The sequence below is a fragment of the Coccinella septempunctata genome, chromosome 1, assembly GCF_907165205.1.
Source record: "Coccinella septempunctata chromosome 1, icCocSept1.1, whole genome shotgun sequence".
Classification (NCBI taxonomy): Eukaryota; Metazoa; Arthropoda; class Insecta; order Coleoptera; family Coccinellidae; genus Coccinella; species Coccinella septempunctata.
The window spans coordinates 2,578,607-2,605,399 of NC_058189.1; the positions used below are offsets into that span (position 1 = coordinate 2,578,607).

Genomic DNA, 26,793 nt, shown 5'->3' on the forward strand with positions numbered 1-26,793 from the left:
ATTCGGGTGACATGTAAGGGATAATTATGTCAAATATTCGACCTAATGTTAAAATTGTAAGTGTATCCCATTAAGTGAAAAATAAATCTAATAATTCAGCCATGAGTGAAGAAATAACCGTCATCAAACAACAGGTGATATGAGGAAAGAGGCGTGAATTGTTGTGAAAAATATTTTTTTCAGGATGGACTTTTAGGAAGAATCCAAAAAAATGAATCTTTACTTAGTATTATACACGACAAAAACAAAATTATAGAAAAATTGCAAAGGCAGTTACATTTTCAGAAATTACAGTTGAAATATTATCTTGGGAAAACATTCAGAAATCAGAAGATGTTGGAATTCTCGAACTCAGTGAGTTGGAATTCAGAATTTTGTACAATAAGTAAATGAGAGTATATGGAAAATTATGAGAATACAAATATGTTCATTTTATTTTTGAATTCAGATAGACAACCAAGATAACGCTCGTAATGAAATTTTTGCCATAGTTTGGCCTCTGAAAGCACATCAATAAATGTATCTCGACATCCTGTAAAAGGATACATTTGTAACTCATTCCTCACTAAACTTTTTTTCACATGTTTGCATTTCAATCGAAAAATACTCCGCTATTTTCAGTGCAACCCTTTGCTAATGGAAGAAAACATACCCATAACATTAGCTGTGAACCGTTTCAATATGCAAGCCGGCATAAAAAGTAAAATATTTGTTTTGTACGAGCGTATGAGCAGGATCGATGGAAGGATAAATAATCTGTTGCACATACAAGAATGCTTATTACGAAGAGTGGTAGAAAAGATGTGCGATATTGTCAGGAAAGACAAAGGCTGGACGATGCAGATCCAGATTCGGAGTTTCATAACAAAACCTGAATATATAAATTTGTTCAATAATTTACTGAATGCTAGCATAGGACTGAGGAAGAACCTGGAGACTTTTCGAATTTGTTGTGACCGACTACTCATTATTGAGGAGGAAAGGAATACTGTTGGTAAATATTATTTCAGCATATTTACCAACTTGGTCGTTCAATCCATTAAGGCCCGGTACTTTCACGTGCGAATAAATAAATTTATTCGCATTTATTAAGTCTTATTCGTAAGATTAGTAAAAATGCAGTCTTTTCACTTTCAGATAGTGTTTTTCATCGAATAAATCTGTCATTGAAACTTAATTAGAAGAGTTTATTTGTCATAGATCGAATGTCGGTACGTCATTATTCGTTGAATAACATTTATTCGAAGGTGAAAGTACCGGGCCTAAAGCAAATATGATATTCGGACCAGGAAATTTTAATTATATTAATGAATAGGAAGGGGTCTCCTCGGAAAATCTATTAAAATCATGATGGCACGTTCTTAATAGGGGAATAATATTTCGAAAATGATGAAAATACGAATATGGTACTTGAAAGGATGGAGTAGGTGCAGGGTGTCTCAAATTTGATGCTCATTGAGAGCATCTCGAAAACTATGAGACTTATAGAAAAAAATCATCAAGGTCCCCTGATCACTTTTTTCGAAATAATTCGGTATCAGAAAGCAGGTCATAGATATCTTGATGCGTTCTCGAGTTACATGAAGTTTCTGAAAATGCCTGTTTCAGAAATTTCGGTATATCTTGGTTTATGTTCGAGATAATCTAAAAATAAAACCAAAGGAAATTTTTAAGTTATATTTATGTGATATTCGAAACGGATCATAGAAATTAATTACCATTTCACAGATATAGAGGAGAGTCTGTTATTTTTATGTGGAACACCCTATATTTTTCAATATAACGTGCGTTCAAAAAAATTCGTCGTCAAGTAGGATATGAAATTTTGAAGGTTGATGTTCGGTGGCTGAACGTATGTCTTTCCTTGAATAACTTCATCTTCCCAAAATAACATTAACCTATATATCGTAATTTTGTACGGAAAGGCACTTTTTAGAAAAAGTTACCCGTAAATTTCACCCAACGTTCGAAAAGCATTTCTTTCATTGAGTAAGATGACAAGGATCCAAACAATCTGAGGCGGTTATAGAAAAATTCTTCGTAAAAATTTTAATCGTCCACTATTTTCATACGTAAGAGATATGAATCTTGAATTGATCGTGGTATTATGTTTTTTTTGTAAGAAGGTTCTAGCTACTTCAATCATATGAATAAATCACAGTAAGAATCTCAATAATATGTTTATTAATTCTCTATAAATATTGAATTGATTCAGTCATTACTGAAAATCTATGACTAAACTAAAAGAACTTAATTACATGAAAATAGCTATTGGACAATTTATTAAAATTCAATTCAGCTATGAAAAGGCATGATGCTTTCTCCTTCATAACGTTCTGCTATTAAAGTTCCATAAAAGAAAGTGCCTTTGACTGATGTATACTGAACTCCAAATTTTCTTGGATGCTACAAGGTTAGGTAATCACAACCTTTTCAGTTTTCTGATAACATGTCAATCTTTATGGAAACAAATGGATATCTTTTTTTCAAAATCGGGTGGCATATGCCAACGGATACTCTAGCCACTTGAGATAAAACCTGAACAGAGGTTTGTCGAGCTTCTGTCTTCATGTTTTCATTATTGCTGAACTCTGGAGTTTTCTTCTTTGGTCGACCACTTCCTTTTTTGTTTGAACATACCTGTTTCGTCAACACATCGCAAAACAGTACAATGGAAAAATTCATACTTAATAATCTACTGCAACATGGGCTTCTATGAAGTCGCCGGAACAGAATATTTCCATTCTTCTTCAATTTATTTCCCAATTTTGAAGTGTGATTCAATAGTAAAAGCCTTTCACACGTCCGTAAAAACCATCTTTATAATTTGCTGATAATTTTAATTCAACAACAATCCAAAATGCTAAAATGACAGTTCACCTGGAAAATAGTATAGCACGAGCTAAGAATTACGTTTAGATACGAAATATCGACGTTCAAAATTCCATAGCCTACTTGACGACGAATTTTTTTGAACGCACGTTAGTTTTTCAGACCCAAATTTGCCAAAAAACATTCCGTTACCGTTTTTTCATAAATAGCAGCCGATTTAAAGATATTTAGTTTTTTTAATTCATTCTTAACATGGGACACCTCATAGAAAAATATTCTTCATTTGGATTTTAGATTCAATTTATTCTGTGCCTATTGCCTAATCTTCTTCAATGAAGATAATATCATATTATATAAAAAGGAGAAAATATCCGGTTTAATGGAAAATATACATAAATTTAACTGAAACTTCGATAAAAACGAAACATAAAACGAACTCGAAAGAGCCCTAAAGTAAGTCGAATATACAGGTGAGTCTTCGACTCGTAAAAAGATTTTTAATAATAGATTCTTGAGATCAAAAACACTTTTTTCCTATACCATTTTTTTCGACTCGGTCCTGATAAAAAGATATAGCTAATAATTTCATAATGAGCTGCGCCACTCCTGGAAAAACAAAATTAGCTTCAGAAGAACTAGCTAAATCTGTGACACTACACATCAGTGGATTTTTTAAGAAGAGTTGCATTCGGTAAAAGTACTCAATTTTCTTAAATCACAGATATTTTTTATTTTCGAATATCAAATTACTTGAAAACGGCACATTATACGAGAAAATATGAAGAATGCTGTGATATCTATGGGTGATATCTTGTGTTCGAAAAAGATTCATGAAATAAATGAAAAACTATATTCTGAAATTCTTTTCATTCGATAAAACCGTTTGTGTGATAATTAAGAATAACATTTTTTTTATGGTTTTTCAACAGCCTGTATCCTTAAAACCGAGCATTTTCTGATGAAATGGTGGGGGAAAAAGTGTTTCTTTTGACCCCAAGAATCTACTGTTAAATTATGTGTACAAGTCAAAGACTCACCTTTTATAAGTTTTATATATGTATAGGTTGTCCCATGTCAAGAATGAAGTTGAAAAACTGAATATCTTTAAAACCCATTTAAAAAAGACCGAGTCTCCTCTATATCCCTGAAATGGCAAGCATTGATCCAAAATTTCGTTTTTCTTATTATGAAAATAATATTGATTTGGAAAACAAAAAGTGATAGTCTCCAACATATTTTTGTGGTAACTGCAAGTGATTCATCAGTAGAATTTTTTAGCCGAACAAGTATACTCCCTCCCAATCGAACAGCGCACCAATTGTCATTATTTGATCGGTATTCAAATTGAAAAAGTTCAACTCCAAAATAGACTGAAGGATATTCTCAAGGATCAGAATATGCTTAGGAAACGGATAGAGAAGTTGAACGAAATCGAACGGGAACTAAGGAATTTACAGGCGGAATATAAGACAGCAAACAGAAATTGTACCGGTAAGATACAGGGTCTTCATAAATGATTGTAACATCGCGGCGGGCTTCAATTCAGAAATTCTATCACTTTTAGTTTGAAAACCTTCAGTGAGTGAGGAGCAGGATAGAATAATTCGACAGCAACTGCGATGTTTATAAGCATTCACAAGGACCCCGCACAATCTATTAGGATTATGTCATTTCTTTGCTCGCCATAAAAAAATTTCCACTTTTCAGATCATATGACTGATATGCTGCGAAGGGTGAACTTTGAAGCGCTTGGCCTCATCGCGAAATCAAACCAACAGAGGGAAAAGTATACGAAAGAGATAGTGAAGTTGAAATGCGATAATCAAAAAATATTGAGGATGGTGGAACAGTTGAAAGGGCTGGTTCGGGAGAAGGCCTTAAGTAGGGATTCAATGAAACTGGATACTGTCTTCTCAGCTGGACTTTATCAAGCACTAGACCAAGAGATAAATCAGGTTTGTGACTGACTACACTGCGCAAAGAAATTAACGCACATTCTGAAAATCTCAATTTCAATGAAAGTTAACTCTACATTGACTTTATAACTTATTTTTTATGTTCTCTCGGGAAGGTTTTGAACGAAACAAGGCACATTAAATGGAAGAAAAATTCAGGATTTCACCGAATCTTATGTGAAAGAAGAGAAATGAACAATTTTCAAAATGCTGAAATGCTGATAAGAGATTTGATACTTGGTATTTCCACCCCTTGCGTTAATTACAGCTCGGCAACGACGGTTCATACTCAAAATGAGTGATCTTAAAATGTTCTGATCTAATCCTTCCCAGATTTCTCCGAGTTGGATTCCTAAGTCATTAAGAGTAGCTGCTCAATCGGATTGAGATATGGACTTCTTGCTGGCCATTCCATTCGAGAGACTTCAACCTCTTCAAGGTACTCCTGAACGATGCGCGCACGATGGGGTCTGGCATTATCGTCCATAAAAATGAAATTTTCACCAATGTATGGGGCAAATGGCACTACATGCTCTTCAAGAATGTTCCTTATATACTTATCAGCATTCATAGCTCCATTATCAACGACCACTAGGTCTGTTCGAGCAGACAAAGATATTCCACCCCATACCATAATCGATCCTCCCCCGAAACCAGTAGTATTCAGGAAATTACACTGAGCATATCTTTCATGTGGACGTCTGTATACAAGGGAACGTCGATCACAATGGTAGAGGCAGAATCTAGACTCATCCGTGAAGAGAACTCTTTCCCAATCGGCCTCTTCCCAATGGATATGCTCTCTCGCAAAATCCAAACGCGCCCTTCGATGGGCTGGGGTAAGAGCTGGGCCTCTTGCCTCGACACGAGGCCTTAAATCATATTCTCTGAGGCGATTTCTTATTGTCTGAGTGCTAATATGCACCTCATGAGTTTGCTCAAGCTGAATTCGAAAGAGGCGAGCGGTTGCAAACCGTTGTCTCAACGAAGAAACTCTCAAGTAACGATCTTGAATGGCAGTTGTTACCCGTGGTCTACCCTGTCCTGGTCTTCGGACATTCATACCTGTCTCCCTGAATCGCTGCAACATTCTGGACACACTTGTATGGGAAACTCCAAACCTTTCTGCAATTCTTGTGTATGTCCAACCTTCTTCTCGAAAAACTACCTCTTGGGCACATTCCTCTTGGGTCAAATTGCGTGTTTCGCGTTGCATAGCGATCGAGAAACTATTGATCACTAGAATTGATCGAGAACAACTGATTTTAGAATGGAGCCAAAACATCTGTATTGAAGAAAACCGTTGAAAGTGGATAACATATGCATGCATAATTCTGATAAAAATTATTATCATTGAGAACACCTTCAGTTGTAGAATAAATTTGAGATTTCCATAATGTGCGCTAATTTTTTTGCGCAGTGTATTTCATAGAAAAATTCACAGGAAATGCTGTTGTTTTCGCTGGGATTCATTTGTTTCGTAGAAAATAATCTCTTGTTTCACCCCAGTGTCTACTTCATTATTTCAGGAATTATAACACAGACTTTTTCTATGTACTTTTCTCAAATCAAATCAGACTTTATTTCCATTTACAATCTTTGAGACTCAATTCGTATGAGAGAATAATTAAAAATGACAATATGTAAACAAAAACCTTAATAAATGATGGAATTTCAGGAGAGAAATCTTCCTGGTTAACACTTGTGTGCAGATTAACTCCTTCACAGGACCATTTGTGAGATATAATTTTTTTTATGGTTTTTCGACAGCCTGTATCTGTTAAACCTTGCCGATTCGGAAAAATGCTAAAGGAAAACGTGTTTCTTTTGACCTCAAGAATCTACTGTTAAAATATTTGTGTATATGGCTTTAGAGTGATATAGGTGGAATGTTTTCGTATAATTGAAGGAAGATCATCCCATCCGTTATAGTAACAAAGCAGAACATGCCCTAGAATCCTCAAATAAAAAATCAAAAAATTATAATAAAAAAATGAAAGACGTATAAAAATAAGGTAGCTTATTCACGACTTCGCAGAAAATCATGTTTGGTAGAAAACATGTGTTCTGACTCTATCCAGACAAAAGGATATCGATCTGTTTTACATTATTGAATGACGAATACATAGGATAGATTTCAAGATGTTCAAAACTACAACCCAACAAAAATATCAAAGCAGAGGTGTGTTGAATTGAGCTTTTCTATTCAGGACACACTTTATTATAGTAGAATCGTAAAAAATAGCCTGCTGGGTTCTCATTTGTGGGATTCGTTGTAAAGAAGAGCTAAAACAGCAAGGAACATCCAAGCATAATGAGGAAAAATCGGCCAATCTTATAGAAACCCTACCCTGACCCTACTCTCCATCTCAATGAGGCTTGAAAGTTTCAAATAAGGACTTTTAAGTTCCGATGAAGGTAGTCAAGATGTAAAATTCCTCATAATCCTCATGAAGTTGCTTTAACTTCGATAAAATCAGGCTTCTTGTCTAATTCTGAGATTTCATTGGATTTTTCTGAATTATTGCATTAGAATGCACATGTTGAAATGTTCAACTTTAAAATACCGGGTGATTTTATAGATTGAACATTATAAGTATTTTGATACTGATTACAATCTTTGTCACTTGTCTAGGCGATTCAAGATAATGAGATGAACAAAGATATAAGAATAGAAAAAATTAGGAATGAATGCAGGGTACTGTCCCAGAAACTGCAGAATGCCAAGAATGAGAATTGCTTGTTGGAGAGAGAGCTCGAGAACGTCAAAAACGAGTACTCTGAAGTAAGTATATCCTATAAGGCCCGTTTGCACCAATACCCCTCAAAACGAGTACTTAACTAAGTGTCGTTTAAAGTTAAGGGACGCTTAATTTTATTCCCAGTTAAACGACTGTGGCTTAACTGAATCTTACGTAAGGGGCCCTCAAGTTTTTATATCTAGTGATATTTCTGTTTTTTATTTTGCTGCAACTTCATCCTAGTCCAATAAAGCTATTTCATTGGTTGGCCGGTTGCCGATGTTCGTTGTCATTTCATTAACCTAACTTAATTGTCCTGTCAGTCAGTTTCCAGTAAATTATTATATTATTATCAAAGAGTAACAATTTTTTGTTGTTGAATTAGCATTAGGTATTATTGATAATGATAAGGATTGTCAAATAAAGGGTACCTAAGTTTATACAAGTAACACTTTCTTTGTAAAGTCTTGTGTGAATTTGTTTTATTAATGTTGAAGAGGGACGTGGAGAAAATGTCCTTATTGTCCTTGTTAGTACGAATACGATGAATGATTGCCAAGCAAGTGGTGGTTATCTACAAAGGGCACTCAACTCCTCAACAGAAGAGAAGAGTTTGTTGCTAACTATAGTATGATTTGTGGCACAAAATTGAAAATTGAAAGACTGATGGCATAACAATAAAGGCAAAAGAAAAGGCTTGATATTCAATAATGAATTCATTCAATTTTCAAAATCCATCAAAAATGGGAAGTTCTGCAGCCAGTTCAACAAATTATTCTAGGTTAGAATCCCGCCCTCAAATATTTAAATGGTCATTACAGGAGCGCTTAAATTCAAGGTTAGCTTTAGCCATTCAAATGTCACTTAACAGTTGGTGCAACGTAATTTAAGTTAAGAGTTCATTTTAAGGGACACTTAACACTAAGTATGTTTGGTGCAAACGGGTCTAAGTGTATAGAAAATATTTTGAAAGGTTTCGTTCAGTAGCTCATACTATTGTTATCACCAACTCTCAATGTTCTTACGCTACTTACAAGCTAACATCTTGTATCTCACAAGGATTCATCTTGGTGCAAAATCCAGCATGAATCTGTCTGATAGAGGAATGTATCAGATTTACTCATTTCTATTTCTTTCTGACCTAGAGCTCTAACTTCAAGAATCAAAATAACTTTTTTCTCTTTTTCCTTTTGAAAATTTAAAATGACCAAGAAAATTTATTTCCCCATGCACCCATTCCATCAATTTCCTTGGACGTCCCTTTGAAATTTTCGAAAAAAAAAGAACAAGCTCTCCATCGTAAACAGAATATCGTTTCATTTCGATCGTTGAAGGTGGGGTTCTAGGGCTGTCAGAATGAAACAAAATGTTTTCTGAGTACATTCTGATACATTCCTGTATCCATCAATTTTCTTCTTGTAAAATGAGGAATATGTACTCCATCGTAGACTGGATAGTTTATTTTGATCCTCGGAGCTCTAGTATGAACAAAAAATTATGTTAGGTCATTTCAGTCATCCCTCTATGTACTCTAGCCATCAATAGGATTAAGTGGAGAAAGTTAATTGAAAAAAAATATTCAAATCATCCTACTGTTGTATAAGTGTTTCAAGGTGAAAACTTTATAACCCTTATGGAACCTTTGCATGGGTTTGAGAAGTCTTGAATCCAACTGAATTAGAAGATGGGAAAAAAAATAATACTTTTCATAGACCTTTCAAATTATCATGGAAAGAGCGTTTATTCATCAATTCAATTGTAATTGATCAAAACACATTCCAAGAATCTGGTTTAAAAAAAAATTTTGGTCAGTGAAAATAAGAAAGCTTGATATTATTGTACAAATCCGGGTCAGCGGCTGAGTGATGTTAGGGACATAGGTTACGTCAATGTCATTTGATGTGCTGATCTCGCTTGGGTGTTTTGCAAAAATGGACCTTATCGACTTGAAAGTACGGAATGAAGTGACTCATCTCGATATTTTGCGCCCGAATGTGGTTTATGGATCGTGCTTCGGGATATACAGATTGATTTTCTTGCTATTAGTAAGCGTTTCCAGGTTGGTTTCGGATAGAAGTCGAGTGTAACGTGGTTTCCTCGGAGAAAACTTACCTCGAGCGCCAGCTATTCTTTTCACTAGGAAGAATAGCAAACCTATCAGAGTAGCTGCTAGGCGGAGACAGAGTTCGCTGTTATCTAGGGTGGTAGCGATAACGAAGTAGTCAAAATCAAATTGTGTACCAGTTTATTGACACCTTCGGAAACTGATTATATAAACAACGGAAATATGTGTAGGTATGAAATATGAGCGAATCTATCAGCAAACATACATTCTGGAAATTCTATCCGATCACGAGCACTTTGTAAAGTTTATACCGGGTACAGTGAAAATCAAAGGTTGTTCAATAAAAATGCGCCAACCAGAACTGACGAAATGGATACTAAGGATGACCTCGCGAAATGAAATGACTTGCTATACGGATCGGGATGTAATTAACTGTATTTCTCCAGAAATGAAATAAACACAACCAGGGTGGATCTACTCGAGACTTTTATTCACTACCCCAAGTGCTACGCTCCATGACTGATAGCGAAGAAAAGTTCTATTTTTAGCGCAACTACGGGATTTCACTGACGACGAGCGGTAACTCTTATTCTCTACCCCTAGGGCTTACGCACCATGACTGATAGAAAAGAAGACATTTAGATGTCAACACTTATGACGCGGAACGCGAACAGGGGGGGGGTTGACGGGACTTTCTTTTCACTACCCCAAGGGCTTACGCACCATGACTCTGCCTATCGGTATGAATGTACTGAATATTTGAGAATTAAATATTTTCAAAGGCGGAAATGTAAAATGAAAGGAATGCACTAAAATAAACTCCAATTTTCTCAGAAAACTGGAATTCATTACACGAGGTAGGTTCTCAGGAATTATAAAACTCCTCTCGAAACTATAACAAACGACAACAGGCCATATGAGATACTAGACGCGTTTACATTCGCGTTGGAAAATCTCCAATTTCTGAAGCTTTTCTTTTTTATTTTCGATCTGTTTCTCGAGTCGACAGTAGTAGATAATTATGCTCCGGTTATTTGTCTTTCGTATATAAATGCTCTAGCTTTAAATACTCAAGTCTTGATACTTTTGTGTGAGGAAATTTATCACTTGAAGACATATTTATAAACGAGGAAAGGACAGAACCAAAAGGAACGAAAGATATTTCCAATCTTTATGTCCACCACCGTCGAAAATATTCCTTTTATCCAATATCAACCCAACATTTAATATCTGCCCGTGGTCGATTGAATAAATGGAATGAATGAAAGCCATCGATAATAGACGTCGCATTTTCCGCAGGCCAGGCGACAATGGGAAAGTGATCTGGAGACGGCGCAAAGGGAAAAGGACGATTACAAGGCCCAAGTGGAGGATCTGCAGGCTATAAGAGCAGCCTACGCGCAGCTGGTAGATAGTAGAGCAAATGTGACGGAAGATGGAGAGAGAGTTATGGCGGGACAGAACACCAAAGGTGAGCTGCAAATGTTGAATGGACCGTAGGGAAATTTTCGTTTCTCCCAATGGAAATGTAATGATCCAAAAATCTCCAATGCATTGCATTTCCATTTAAATTACCTGCGATACTTAATCAGTCGTGAAAATGATGTCGACAGGCAGACTTACGAGGATATATTGAAAAATTCTCAGCCTACTTTTATTCTTATTACTCAACATTTACTCCTCTTAATTGGATAGAAATTGGATATATCTATTACAGCGAACCTGCAACGTCTCTAGACCTTTAAAAAAATGTTTCTTCTTGCTCTGCAAACCAGAACTCCACAACTTTTATTATTTCTTCGTTGGAAGAAAATTTACGACTTTTCAAACTTTTTTTCAGTTGAGGGAAGAGATCATAGTCGGATGGAGCCAAATCTGGTGAATAAGGGGGGTATTCTAGTAATTCCAATCCTGAATCACGAATTTTTTGCATGGCAACATGAGATTTGTGTGCAGGGGTGTTGTCCAGCAAAAACTAAACACCTTTATATAGCTCTCCGCGTCTTTTCTCTCTAATTTTTTCCCGTAGAGTGGTCAGTAATATCGAATAGTAATCTCCAGTTATTTTTCTACCCTTCAACCAAGGCTTCCAACCTTATAGTGCCTTAATGATATCCAATGGAATAGTAATTCCCAACAATAATAAAATTGAGGCCCGGTTGTACGAGGATGTATTGATATCTAGTTAGCTTAGACCATTTCCATGCATAAAAAAAATATTGCGTTATCATAGCAACGAACAATAGCTCATTAGAAGTGTCAGTGTTAAGTTTGAGGTCAAAAAAGTGAACCAGTGTTACGCAATAAACTAAAAGGAAGAAGATGTTGACCAAAATTGTGAAAATCGAAAAATTGGAGTATCGATCCATCATCAAGTACCTGCATTTAAAAGGGTTAAGAGGTGAGCAGATTTACGAAGATATGCTTAATACCATTGGTGATCAATGTCCTTTGTATGTGATAGTGAAAAATTGGACTGCAAGCTTCAAAAGCGGTAAATTTTCCATTGAAGATGATGACCGATCGGGAAGGTTTCTGTGTCAGTCCCCGAAAATATCGATGCATTTCATGACATGATTTTATCAGACCATCGAATTGGGCTAAAACGGATGTCTGAAGCACTGAATATTTCTTACGAACGCGTTCATCATATAGTTGACGTCAATTTGGACTGAGAAAAATTGCTGCAAAATAGATCCTCAAATGTTTGAATGTTGACCAAAAGCGTGCAAGGGTAGAAGCATCGCGTTCGATCTGTGCTCGATTTGAAAACGATATGGACTTCTTTAACCAGATTGTTGCTATGGATGAGACTTGGGTACATTTCTACGACCCAGAAACAAAGCAACAATCGATGGAATGGCGACACTCTGGTTCTCCAAGACCTAAGAAGATTCGTGCCCAAAAATCTGCTGGAAAAGTTCTTGCTTCAGTTTTTTGGGATTGCCATGGAGTAATCATGTTTGTTTTTTTTGGATAAGGGTAGAACAATATTCGGAGATTACGATTCGACATTACTGACCTGTCTACGGGAAAAAATTCAACAGAAAAGAAGCGGAAAGCTATCGAAAAGTGTTTTGTTTTTGCAGGACAATGCCCCTGCACACAAATCTCATGTTGCCATGCAAAAAATTCGTGATTTAGGGTTTGAATTACTAGAACACCCTCCTCATTCACCAGATTTGGCTCCATCGAATTATCATCTCTTTCCTCAAGTGAAAAAAAAAGTTTGAAAGTTCGTAAATTTTCTTCTAACGAGGAGGTAACAAAAGCTGTGGAGGTCTGGTTTGCATAGCAAGAAGAAACATTTTTTTTGAAAGGTCTAGAGACGTTGCAGGTTCGCTGCAAGATCCAATCAAGAGGAGAATATGTTGAGTAATAAAATATTTTGACATTGAAATTTTGTTGGTTTCTATAGTAGGCTGAGAATTTTTCAATATATCCTCGCATAGTTCAGATTCGAGCCAAGTTTAAACTGCCAAAATTGTCGAAAGTTGAGCGGGGTTCAAACTTAAATTCAGCTTGAACTTGCACTGTACAAACCTAGATGTTATTCATCAACGCACTAGCTGGACCATAGTCAAAACTTATAGATCATTGATTTGCAATACATTGTCCGCCTTGGAAAGGCTCACACTTCAAAAGTTAATGACAGTCGACCCAGAGAAAACCACTTCATGAATTCCGAAGATAATAAACATGTCGTCAGTCCTTTCAATTCCAGAAGAGAACTACCCAGTCGAGATTAACTGCTATCGCGGTCGTTCCTCTTAACGTATTTCAACAGAACAAAGCTGCGAATAGAAAGGAGAAAACTTTGGCTTAATAATCCTTGACGCCCAATTTGATGCGATATCTCTACCTCGTTAAGCCTTACACCCTTGGTCCTTCGCCTTCACAATAGTGTGCTTCAGCGCGTTGTTTCATTTCTTACGATCCGCCAGAGATGAAAGAATCTTTGTCAGATTTCCTTCGAGAGATGAATTTAATCATAGGATTCACACATAGAGAACCCTATTCGCTTAATTAAAAGCAATTTAGATATCTTGGTCTCTGCAATTCAGTACCTTGGAAATGTCCTCTTTTGTTCCATACATCATTTTCCGAATATATTCTTGCAGAAGATTAAAATCAAAAATTTTTTCTGGCTTTCTCCCAACATATTTCCATTATCAAGGAATATCTCCTAGTGGTAAGAAACTAATTTGTGATTATTCAAGACTGCGAAAAGCTCTGAGCCATTTCACAATCAATATCGATGACGCTCAAATAGTTGAAAAAATTATTCATTGTAATTTGTACGATTTGAACATTCCAAAAAATACTACGCGTTTCAATAACCTATTTTTTCTACAAGCGTGCGCGTTCAACCTTTTTCCCGCACGCATTCCAAGTTGCAAAGAGTCACTTTCCCAAAACGTGCGGGAAAAACGCCTGCTATTTCTTTCCCGCACGCAAATGCGTGCGGGAATGGATTAGCAGGGGTTTTTCCCGCACGCAAATATTATAGAGTAAATTAAATCATGTTTCTATGCATAGAACGTCAACGATGAGAAACCCATAGTAATGACATGCAGAATTACGTCTGTCATTATATATGAATTAATCAAATGAGATATGATCTGTTTCGTGAAATGGATACATTTATATATTTCAAGCGCTTGTAGAAAAAATATTGTTCCTAACTCTTGCGTAAAGTGTCTTGCCCGCACTTGTTAGGAAAATAACTATTCCCAAACTCACTTTAGTGCGGGAAAGTGATTTTCTTCCCGGCTATTGGCGGAAAGTCTTCAGTTTTTAAGACAAAAAGAATTGAGTATCAAACAGAGTGTACCAACAGAAGTGCCGATTGAAGTTTTCGAAATAACATGGTTGGGCACAAGACTGGAATAAAATCGATATTTCTTCAAATCCTCATTTTCTGGCACTAAACTTCAACGTTTCAGCCACAACCATATCCAACTTCCGGAAACAGTTTGATTCAATTGAGAATTGCGATTTCCGGTTCTATAATCATCGTTGCCAAGGCTTCCACCTTACCACAAAAACTCGATTTCGAAAATCTCGAACTGTTGCGCCAAAATAGATGAAATTCTCAGATTTATTACAAAAAGAGTTTCTCTTTCAAAATATGTATCACGTTCAGATCTATGATAATTTTCCTGAAAGGTAAACGACTCGAAAATGATCTTTGAAAAATTCCTTAAAAGTTGAGTTCACTTAAAACTTCCTCAAGATCGAACAGTTGCGCCGGAGTGAATGTAATTCTCAGATTTATTAGTAGAAGAGTTGCTCTTTCAGAATATGTATCACGTTCAGATCTACGATAATTTTCCTTCAAGATAAACGACTCGAAAATGACTCCTAAGAAGTTGAGTGCAGTTAAAACTTCCTCAAGATCGAAAATTTGCGCCAAAATAGATGAAATTCTCATATTTATTACTAGAAGAGTCGCTCTTTCAGAATATGTATCACGTTTAGATCTACGATAATTTTCCTGGAAGATAAACTACTCGAAAATGATCTTTGGAAATTTCCTAAGAAGTTGAGTTCAGTTAAAACTTCCTCAAGATCGAAAAGGTGCGCCAAAATAGATGAAATTATCAGATTTATTACTAGAAGAGTCGCTCTTTCAGAATATGTATCACGTTCAGATCTACGATAATTTTCCTTCAAGATAAACGACTCGAAAATGACTCCTAAGAAGTTGAGTGCAGTTAAAACTTCCCCAAGATCGAAAAGTTTTGCCAAAATGGATGAAATTCTCAAATTTATTACTAGAAGAGTCGCTCTTTCAGAATATGTATCACGTTCAGATCTATGATAATTTAGGGGTGATGACCCCTACTCCTAAGATTGAGGAGATTTTGGCTTACAATTCTGTTAGACACATGTCCACCTCCGAATAAAAATTGACCTGTTCCGGCATTTTCTCTAAGAACATCCTTGTCGTGACATAATTGTACTGGCAAGTTTTCAAATTGTCACCCTGTATGTCAATCTAAGGCCCGTTTGCACCAATACCCCTTAAAACGAGTACTCAACTAAGTGTCGTTTAAAGTTAATGGACGCTTAATTTTATTCCCAGTTGCACGACTTTGGCTTAACAGAATCTTAAGTAAGGGGCCCTTAAGTTTTTATAGCTAGTGATATTTCTGTTTTTTATTTTGGTATAACTTCATCCTAGTCCAATAAAGCTATTTCATCGGTTGGGCGGTTGCCATAATCGTTTTCATTTGATTAACCTAACTTTATTGCCCTGTCAGTCAGTTTCCAGTAAATTATAATATTATTATCAAAGAGTAACAACTTTTTGTTGTTGAATTAGTATTATTATTGATAATGATTGTCAAATAAAGGGTACCTAAGTTTATATAAGTACATTACTTTCTTTGCAAGGTCTTTTGTGAACTTGTTTTATTAATATTGAAGAGGAACGTGAAGAAAATATCCTTATTGTCCTTGTTAGTACGAATACGATGAATGATTGCCAAGCAAGTGGTGGTAATCAACCAAGGGCACTTAACTTCTCAACAGAAGAAAAGAGTTTGTTGTTAACTTTAGTATGATTTGTGACACAAAATTGGAAATTGAAAGACTGATGGCATAACAATAAAGGCAAAAGAAGAGGCTTGATATTCAATAATGAATTCATTCGATTTTCAAAATCCATCAAAAATGGGAAGTTCTGCAGCCAGTTCAACAAATTATTCTTGGTTAGAATCTCGCCCACAAATATTTAAGTGGTCATTACAGGAGCGCTTAAATTTAAGGTTAGCTTTAGCCATTCAAATGTCAGTTAACAGTTGGCGCAACGAAATTTAAGTTAAGAGTTCATTTTAAGGGACGCTTAACACTAAGTTTGTTTGGTTCAAACGGGTCTTACCAGGAAATACGTTAAAAATTAATATTTCTTTCAACAGGTTTAATCTTTTTCAAAGTGATCACTCTTTGGCTCCACTAATTTTTTTAACGTCACGATTAAGCAACTCGAGGGGTTTAATGAAATTTGTGCCTGACGAAAATTGTCCTGTTTGCGGAGTCCAAACAGCTCTGAGGCAGAAGTAAAAATTAACTTATGAACTTCGCCTTCCATGGAACATCGCTCTGGGAAACCTCCAATAATAACTTTGTGCCAATGTTTTCCGACGATCGTCAAAATCGGATTTATTACGTAAGTTTCAGTGGAACACAAATTTTCATCACTCCCCGGGCGGATTAGCAGGAATTAAATTAGGCTCTGGATCTCCTTTGGTTTACGGTACCCTTTTTCACGCTTCATAAAACAAAACCAGGCAGGCAATCGGACCGTAAAATCCCCGGTTACCAACTTGGGACTGCGCTTAAAACGCCAACAAAGTGGCCAGAAAGTCTTTAATGACTACACGGGTTCCAGAGTGCCGTTCCGCACACGTTTATATACGTCGCACTCGAATTGGGAAAAGCGCAGAACAATGCACGGTTCGCTATGATTGAAAATTGTTTCGCGAACTCCAAAATTGCCACTATTACACCTGGAAACTCCGCTTCGAGCCGATAGGGTCGAATATCAAACTCTCGACAGCATGACACTCGTATCGTTTGCGTTTTTTCGCGTTTACGACGTAAACAATACTCCGAGTTGAACGAAAATGATATTTTTCCGCCGACCTCTTAATAATAGCACTCAACGTACACGAAATCAGGCGTTAATGAACCCTTTTAATAGTTAATTTCCTATTAATGCTTTATTGTCATAGGTAATCGAACATAGAAGTATTCAGCAGCTTCCGAAATAATTATTTTATTTGTATGTCGTATTGATTTTCGTAGTACCTAGCGGATGAATTGAGAAGAGATGAATTGTGGAGGTTGCAGAAAAATTATGATTGTTAGAGAGTAATCAATATACACTGCGCAAAAAAATTAACGCACATGATGGAAATCTCAAATTTATTCTACAACTGAAGGTGTTCTCAATGATAATAATTATTTTATCAGAATTATGAATGCATATGTTATCCACTTTCAACGGTTTTCTTCAATACAGATGTTTTTTCCCATCAGGAATAAAAAAAGATGATATTATCAGATTTTGAATGTATTGGCTCCATTCTAAAATCAGTTTTTCTCGATCAATTCTAGTGATCAATAGTTTTTCTTTCGTTTGATTTTCTACACTCGATCGCTATGCAACGCGAAACACGCAATTTGACCCAAGAGGAATGTGCTCAAGCGGTAGTTTTGCGAGAAGAAGGGTGGACATACACAAGAATTGCAAAAAAGGTTTGGAGTTTCCCATACAAGTGTGTCCAGAATGTTGCAGCGATTCAGGGAGACAGGTATGAATGTCCGAAGACCAGGACAGGGTAGACCACGGGTAACAACTGCCATTCAAGAACGTTACTTGAGAGTTTCTTCGTTGAGACAACGGTTTGCAACCGCTCGCCTCCTTCAAATTCAGCTTGAGCAAACTCATGAAGTGCAAATTAGCACTCAGACAATAAGAAATCGCCTTAGAGAATATGATTTGAGGCCTCGTGACGCGGCAAGAGGCCCAGCTTTTACCCCAGCCCATCGAAGGGCGCGTTTGGATTTTGCGAGAGAAAGAGGGAAAGAGTTCTCTTCACAGATGAGTCTAGATTCTGCCTCTACCATTGTGATCGACGTTCCCTTTTATACAGACGTCCACATGAAAGATATGCTCAGTGCAATTTCCTGAATACTACTGGTTTCGGGGGAGGATCGATTATGGTATGGAGTGGAATATCTTTGACTGCTCGCACAGACCTAGTGGTCGTTGATAATAGAGCTATGAATGCTGATAAGTATATAAGGAACATTCTTGAAGAGCATGTAGTGCCATTTGCCCCATACATTGGTGAAAATTTCATTTTTATGGACGATAATGCCAGACCCCATCGTGCGCGCATCGTTCAGGAGTACCTTGAAGAGGTTGAAGTCTCTCGAATGGAATGGCCAGCAAGAAGTCCATATCTCAATCCGATTGAGCAGGTTTGGGACAACCTCAAAAGAAGGCTGAGAAGTTCAGAAAATCATCCAGCTACTCTTAATGACTTAGGAATCCAACTCGGAGAAATCTGGGAAGGATTAGATCAGAACATTTTAAGATCACTCATTTTGAGTATGAACCGTCGTTACCGAGCTGTAATTAACGCAAGGGGTGGAAATACCAAGTATTAAATCACTTATCAGCATTTCAGTATTTTGAAAATTGTTCATTTCTCTTCTTTCAGATAAGATTCGGTGAAATTCTGAATTTTTCTTCCAATTAATGTGTCTTGTTTCGTTCAAAACCTTCCCGAGAGAACATAAAAAATAAGTTATAAAGTCAATGTAGAGTTAACTTTCATTAAAATTGAGATTTTCAGAATGTGCGTTAATTTTTTTGTGTAGTGTATGAGAATATTGTGGTGATATTAAATGAACTGTAATCAATCTGCCATCAAGACGCTGAGGTCACTAGGACAATTAATACTTCCTCACTCATTTCAAAATTTGGCTTATAATCGGTATATTGAAATTTGAACGAAATGAACTGAAAAAATTCCTATATTGGACGTTAATCGAACAAACTGTTCTGTTTCAGAGTTAGAACGAGAAAATTTGAGATTGTCTAAGGAAGTAGCGCTGCTCAAGGAAGAAACAAAAAAACAAAAATCGAAAATCAGGAGATTATCCGAACAGATCCTAAACATCAATGGTACTACCCAAAAGGTAAATTCGAAGAAGCCTCTCACACATCGTTCGAACGTTATATTCAGATAGATTATCTCATTTGAAAATTTTTCATCAGGTCGCATAATAAAAAAAAAATCAGATATTCTCAATTCATTCATTCCACTGATAAAAAATCTACAATAACAAATTTGCATGATCAGATTAAGGTAAAAATAGCAATATAATCTCACATGGAAGACTCAGAGCATCAGAAGCATCAAATTGCCATTCAAAATATTTCTCACCTATAATATAGCAAGCAATTAGCAAATATATATCTACAGTGTATACAGATAATAAAATTGTTATTGTATCTTAATTTTGTGGTATTGAGATTTCAATTTGAGTACAGACTTCTTCACTAAATGATTTCAATATTGTCTACTCGAATAGGTGAAACCTCGTGTATCATATACACCTTAAGTAGGTATAGTTCATACATAAATTTGGTCGAATATACTTATTTTGGTAAAACCCAGGATTATTGAAAATGATATAAAATGTATATAGAAAAAATCCAGTGGAGCCAGATCAGGTGATCTGGATGGCCACTCAATATGTCCCCTTCTTCCAATCCAGGCGTGAGGAAAATTTTCATCTAAGAGCTGATGATTCACTTGATGACAACTGTAGAAAGTATTCAGAAAGAAATTTGGTGAATTTTGACGACTATAGCATCTGGTTATAGCACCTCGACATTTATGGGATGTTTGAGAGTTCAGAATTCTTAAGATTTCATACAAGTTTTCTGCAATACTCGAGTTTTATCAGGAATAGAATTTTAATCAGACGAATCAGAAGGCACTATGACAGATTTTATGATATGGTTGAAATTTTTTGAAATTTACTTTATATTTTTCTAACTTATCTAGAGTCGACTAGAAAATGGATGCTCATTGGCCCCTCATTGTGAAGATTTCTCGACTGCTTTATTGGAGTTCTCTGTCAAGCACAGGGGTTGAAATTATGACTATAAATGAAATCACCACAAAATATTCATGGATTGCTTGATACTAATTCTTTCGTGGTATCATTCGTGCAATTCTTCATTGCCCTCTTCGTTTTCTAGCATCAATAGTTATAGTTGGGGAGCCGAAGAGGGAAATTCGGGATTTACTCGAGCATGTCAGATCAATATAAGGGGAGATACCTTGGATCCTGTAGAGTACCTCTACCAAAAATTAGACCTGTATATAGGGGGAATTGTCTAGGACAGCCTGTCAGAATAGTAAAAAAAAACGATCATTTTACATTCTCGAACGTGTCAGATTAAGATATATGTGGTTAATTACATGATGAAAAGTATATATTCTCTTAATCTGACAATTTAAGCTTGTCGAAAATGTGTGGGAGGCCGTCAAAATTGCAAAAAAAAAACGACACGTGTACATTCCCGAGCGCGGTGGCGTTTTTTCTTATTTTGAAGATAATGATTCAAGAATAACGGAAAAAATATAATCTGACAGTTTAAGCAAGCCGAAACAATAAAAATTGGCCGTAAAGGTCTCAAAAATCACTTTTTTTGAAATATCTCCTTCCCTGGGCTTCGAATCTTTTTCGCATTCATTATAAGAGTTATAGAGCATAACATTTTCTACAAATTTTGTCCCAAGCAATTTTTTCTACGTTCAGAGGTTTTTGAGATATATGGCGATTAAAGCGAGGTGTTTAGCGATACATACTGAAGCGAAAATTCACTCGTTGGAGAATAGTACATTCTAAGGTTCAGTCAGAGACAACAATAAAATTTTCGTGACTAATTTCGAAATTGTCATCATAGAAATACCTTGTCATTTTGACAATTGTAGATTAGACTGGGATTCTACATTGACCTTGCCCTTTCGCATATGTTGCTAAGCTCCTCGCACTTATCGCCCTTTAACTCGAGAACGGTTAAGAGTATGTAAAATTGCTTTAGAAAAAAGTTGTGTGGAATTTTATTATTTACAACTTTAATAATGAATACAAAAACGATTAGAGTTACAGGCAAGGAAATATTCGAAAAAAAGCATTTTTATTATCTTCAAAGTGTCAGATTTAGAAAACCCCCCTGATTAGTGTCAGATTAATGAGTCAACACGTTTACAACACCGAGATTAACCATATGTATAAAAATCTGACACGCTCGAGTATGTACAGGGTGGGCAAATTTCTATGTTATAGCACTAGGTACAGTTTTTAAACCAGAGGAGATACACAAAATCTGATACTCCATTCTCGTTCTCTTTTTCTGAGAAACTAACAATAGTAGTAGTCATTTTTGGCCACTTTCTTTTGTTTTCGAGTTATAAGCAAAAAGTGGAGAAATGGATAATATTGATGATAGAGCTCTGAAATTGAAACATTATACAGGCACTTTTTTACGTAGAATCCAGTGGCGTGCTCGCCTTTTTAGCAGGATTTTTAATTACGAAGCTATGACCCAAAGTTTTGTTTTTTTAAATGTGCAATTTTTTGAAAGCTTAATTTTTACTGATCTCAAAAATATATAACATCATATGGTTTGTATCAATATAAATAATAGAACCTTTTTTCTCAATATTTCTATGGTTTCAACTTTTGATGAGCATAGAAAAATATAGCATCGTATGATTACCAGTGTCTCTTTCTATAAGTCCTTTCATTGTTATGAAAATTTATGAAATATATCTTGATTCAAATTTTGTGAAAATTGGTAAAAAGCATAGAAAGAATGACATTGCCGGAAGGAGACTGCTTTTGTTATAGGAAACTCTATTTTTCTGTGCTCGTCAAAAGTTGAAACCATAGAAATATTGGGAAAAAGTGTTTTTGACCATTTTCTATTATTTATATTGATACAAACCATAAGATGTTATATATTTTTGAAATCAGTAAAAATTAAGCTTTCAAAAAATTGCACAGAAAACTAGTGTTCCCATTTAAAAAAACCTAACTTTGGGTCATAGCTTCGTAATTAAAAATCCTGCTAAAAAGGCGAGCACGCCACTCAATTCTACGTAAAAAAGGGCCTGTATAATGTTTCAATTTCAGAGCTCTATCATCAGTATTAGCGGAGATATAAATTTATTTCGATATCGCCATTTTTCCAATTTTTGCTTATAACTCGAAAACAAAAGGACAAAAATCACTACTACTATCGTAAGTTTCTCAGAAAAAGAGGACGAGAATGGGGTATCAGATTTTATCTATCTCCTCTGGTTTAAAAGCTGTAGTGCTAAAACATCGAAATTTGCCCACCCTGTACAAGTAACGATTTTTTTTTACATTTTCAAGAGGGACCGCTGTGACCTTGCGTCACGTCCAAATTGTCAATCCCTTGAAAAGTAGCTTCCTTTGTGTCCAATGAACGTATCCTCCAAAAATCTGACACGCTGGAAAAAAAAATATTTTTTTACTATTTTCAACTCTTCCGTACGTCCAGTCCCACCGCGCAAACTGTCAGATAAGCATGAATTCATTATCAGAGGCACATAGGGCATACACAGTATATTAATCTGACACGCTCGAGTATGAACACCTGACGATTTTCTTTTACATCTTTGAGACCCTGCAGACGCTTCCTTCACCGCTGAAAGTGCTTACAGTATTAGAACCTTTTTTTCTTTCTACCATCTAATCTTCAAAATCCACAAGGTCCTCACGACGCTCGAGTAAATCCCGATTTAGCATCGTCGGCTCCCCAACTATTAGAGGTTTCATTTTTATTCACCTGATGACTTAAAGGCTCTTATACCAGAGAATCCTCATTTATTATTAGACCAGTAGAGTTATACAGGGTGGCCATTTGAAAACGAAACAGACGAGATTACAGACGAAATAAATTTTTTCGATAGAAATGCTCGGACAGGTCGATTTCTGTTTCGAGGGGGACAACTTAAGATGTAGGTTACGGACGCATAGCGCTTCAACCCTTGCTACTACAACCCTCACCCCCAATTTTTGAATAGGGAAGATGGGGTGAGTGATACCTCATTTGAAAGGTATTTTTATACTGTTTTCAGCACAGTAATTGTTTTTTCATTTTATGCATTAGTTCTCAAAATATTCTTAACTAAGTATTTGAAAATGAAGTGGTGTTTTCATGGCACTGTAGTGTTTTTTTGTGAAAAATCGACATTTTGAGCTTCAAAACAACCATGACTGTGGCTTCCTTCCTCCAATCCACTGACATAGAAATCTGTAATCAAGATGTCGAACAAACAAAGCGTATTGCGAAGGAGCTCAATCTTGCTGAAACTCAATCTAAATTATCTTCGATATAATTTGCAGTATTTCCAATAACATGCGGTAACACTTGATCGATAGAAATCTCCAAAAAGTCCAAATACGTACATATCTCTAATCAGATTACTAGGTAAGAAAATCAAGTCATTAATGATGCCACAGAAATATTCCAGTCCCAATTCGTGAAACGATTTCCGACTTAATTATGAAGTGTTTTCTCAGTTGGCTTCAATAATGTTTTCATTTTGTTGATGATTGAATTCATATCTTCTTCAAAAAAATGAGAATCGATAATTTTTTATTTATTACGAACAGATCATTAAGTTGGCTTACAGGTTCTTTGACATGTGAATTATTCTTAGTTTTGAATCGAGACTTGTATGTGTTCTAATTCATTGTTCGACATGGTTTATTCAATTGCAGAGCGGGTGGAAATAATTTCACTTTTTTTTGCAAACAATCAATGTGCGAATAGAACCGCAGAATTCTTCAACCAACGACATTCAGATAAACAGCCACAATCATGGTTGTTTTGAAGCTCAAAATGTCGATTTTTCACAAAAAAAACCTCAAGTGCCATGAAAACACCACTTCATTTTCCAATATTTAGTTAAGAATATTTCGAGAACTAATGCCTAAAATGAAAAAACAATCACTGTGCTGAAATCAGTATAAAAATACCTTTCAAATGAGGTATCACTCACCCCATCTTCCCTATTCAAAAATTGGGGGTGAGGGTTGTAGTAGCAAGGGTTGAAGCGCTATGCGTCCGTAACCTACATCTTAAGTTGTCCCCCTCGCAACAGAAATCGACCTGTCCGAGCATTTCTATCGAAAAAATTTATTTCGTCTGTAATCTCGTCTGTTTCGTTTTCAAATGGTCACCCTAATATTGAAATTTAACAACATTTGAAACTGTGCATAAGCAGACGAAAAAGGTGAGATCCTTTTCCGATGTGATATGAAATAATTCATATTTTCATCTTTGCAGATCCTGGATATCGATCAGCTTGAGACCAAAGACGTGGGCTCCGGAGATGTGGGCAACGAAAAAGACTCGTTGCTACCCAAGACCAACTCCTGCAACATATGCGCCAAGAAATCGGACTTGGAACCAGGAATCTTACACCAAGAACTTCAGAGATCCGGAGCATCCCGAGAAGACGTCCAGAAGTCCAAAAAATTAGATGAAATCACCACGACTATAATTCAGGATTTGAACAACAGCTCGAACGAATGCCAGTCCAGTACACTTTCCAGCAGTCCTTTGGAGTCTTCGAGCGACAACCACGATTCGAATTATTCGACGGAGAGCAAAATAATTTCCACTCCCGAAAAATCCATAATTAGTATTGGTGGCATCAACTTCGAAGTTCCAAACAAGAATGTCGAAACGACTTTTCAAATACATTCGTCCAGACAAGAGGACAAGGATACAATCCAAGGTATACTCGAAAAGAAGGATAAAGTAGGTGAAATACTCAGGATTGGAGATAAATCTCTAGTGTCGGTGAGGGTTAGGTATATATCGACCAATAAGAACCACAGTAGAATTGAAGACAAGGAAAGAACGAATGCTCTGGAAGTGCTGAAAGACCCTCCTGAAGATTCTGTAAACTGTGGTAGAATTGCGCCGTTGAAACCTGCAATCCAATTGAAAGCCATCGATGATATTCGTAGCTTGTCGAAAAATGACGAGGTGAAAGCTCTGAAAGTTACCTATAGAAATCCCCATGACTACAGGAGCACAACGGATTCTGATCCAGCCACAGAATCTCAGTCTAGCGAAGTGGATAACTACGGTAAAATGTACGTGCAAGAAGTGAAAATGAAGCTTAAAGCTATGACGGAACAGAAGGAACAGGAATTACGGTGTCCCCTTGTGAAATACGGTATAGAAGGTAGAGTTAAAAGTTTGGGAAATTTACGATAAACTTATGGCACACTTTCTGTGTTTCTGATTTGATTTATGAGCAATGATTCCGTGTATCTAAATAAAGTTTTTTCGGATCACATATCTCGAAATTTCTAATTCTGGTTATCACAAAAAGATTAAATTGAAGTTGATACACTGACGCGGAGACTGGTTTCAGAAAACCTGTATGGGTACCTACTATTTTTGAAGGCAAGTATTTTTCGTCCGCAGACACTTTTCGTCCGTGAACACTTTTCGTCCGCTGTCGTCACTATGATACGCTAGAGCAGCGATCGAATCATTTTCGTGACGATTTAATGACAACATGAGTGTCTGTGATAATAACTGTCGTTTTTTGTCGTCAAATTAATCCTTCACCACATCCGACAGATTTCTAACGAGTGAATTGAGAACGTGTTTCGAATAGTAATGTTCATTATCTTCAAGAATGTATAGTGATAGCGATATGTATGTCAGCAACATTCCAACAGAGCTAAGGGAATTGGCAAGAACGGCGACGTAGCTGAGGCCAGCAAACAGGTGAGCACCTACTTTCATAAAGGTTTGTGAGGTCGATATAAAAATTCAATATGTACCTTGGCAAAAAACTGTCTATTGTCTCAGTTCACCATAATAGACAGCGTTTTGTCCTTGGTTGAAGAGCTATTTTAAGAGCCACTTCAAAAATGTCTTCAATGCATTTCAAACCTCTATTCTGAAAAAGTGGGATGTTGAAAAAAAATGTGAGATTGAATTATTATATTTTTTTTCATTGAAAAGAATCTTCTTGAATGAATTGTTTCCTCATCTTTGTAATTTGGAACATGAAATACAAAAATAGATTAAAAATTGAACAAAACGCAAAACAAGATAAAAGAATAAGATGTGGGTTGCAACATTGTTTGGTTTCTTCCTCTAGTCTCTAGTTCAGCTTTAGTCACTGACTGGATAAAAGTCAACTTACCTTTGTTGCTATATGGGTTGGTAAAATACAGGATGAGTCTTTAACTCGTACAAATATTTAAACAGTATAGTCTTGAGGTCAAAAGAAACACTTTTTTACTACCTATACCATTTTTTCCGATTCGGCCCTGATAAAAAGATATAGACGTTTTAAGTTTTTATAATGAGCTGTGCCACCCCTGGAGAAACAAAATTACCTTCAGAATAACTAGCTAAATCTGTGACACTACCATTGACTAATAAAGTTTATAAGTCTATGGCACTACACATCTGTGGATCTTTAAACAGAGTTGCATTCAGCCACAGTACTGAATTTCTCAAATTTCACAGGTACTTTTTAATTTGTGAACATCAAATTTCTCGAAAACGGCGTATTATACGAGAAAATATGAAGAA

General features: G+C 36.1%; 1 protein-coding gene across 1 annotated transcript; it reads left to right on the forward strand.

Moving 5' to 3' along the window:
- LOC123313581 (golgin subfamily A member 4-like) lies at window positions 1–25,532 on the forward strand. The gene is made up of 9 exons (XM_044898527.1): window positions 1–134; window positions 184–354; window positions 622–994; window positions 4,111–4,323; window positions 4,540–4,787; window positions 7,423–7,572; window positions 10,893–11,064; window positions 19,183–19,310; window positions 24,511–25,532. Exons 1-9 carry the CDS (start codon window positions 102–104, stop codon window positions 25,450–25,452), a joined length of 2,430 nt encoding a protein of 809 aa, XP_044754462.1. The 5' UTR covers window positions 1–101; the 3' UTR covers window positions 25,453–25,532.
- The last annotated feature ends 1,261 nt before the right edge of the window (window positions 25,533–26,793 follow it).

Bases quoted from the DNA above. Each gene is read 5' to 3' on its own strand.
- LOC123313581 (XM_044898527.1), top strand. From the start codon at position 102: ATGAGTGAAGAAATAACCGTCATCAAACAACAG. The intron at 135-183 runs GTGATATGAGGA...TATTTTTTTCAG, and splicing joins TAACCGTCATCAAACAACAG to GATGGACTTTTAGGAAGAAT. The intron at 4,324-4,539 runs GTAAGATACAGG...TCCACTTTTCAG, and splicing joins AGCAAACAGAAATTGTACCG to ATCATATGACTGATATGCTG.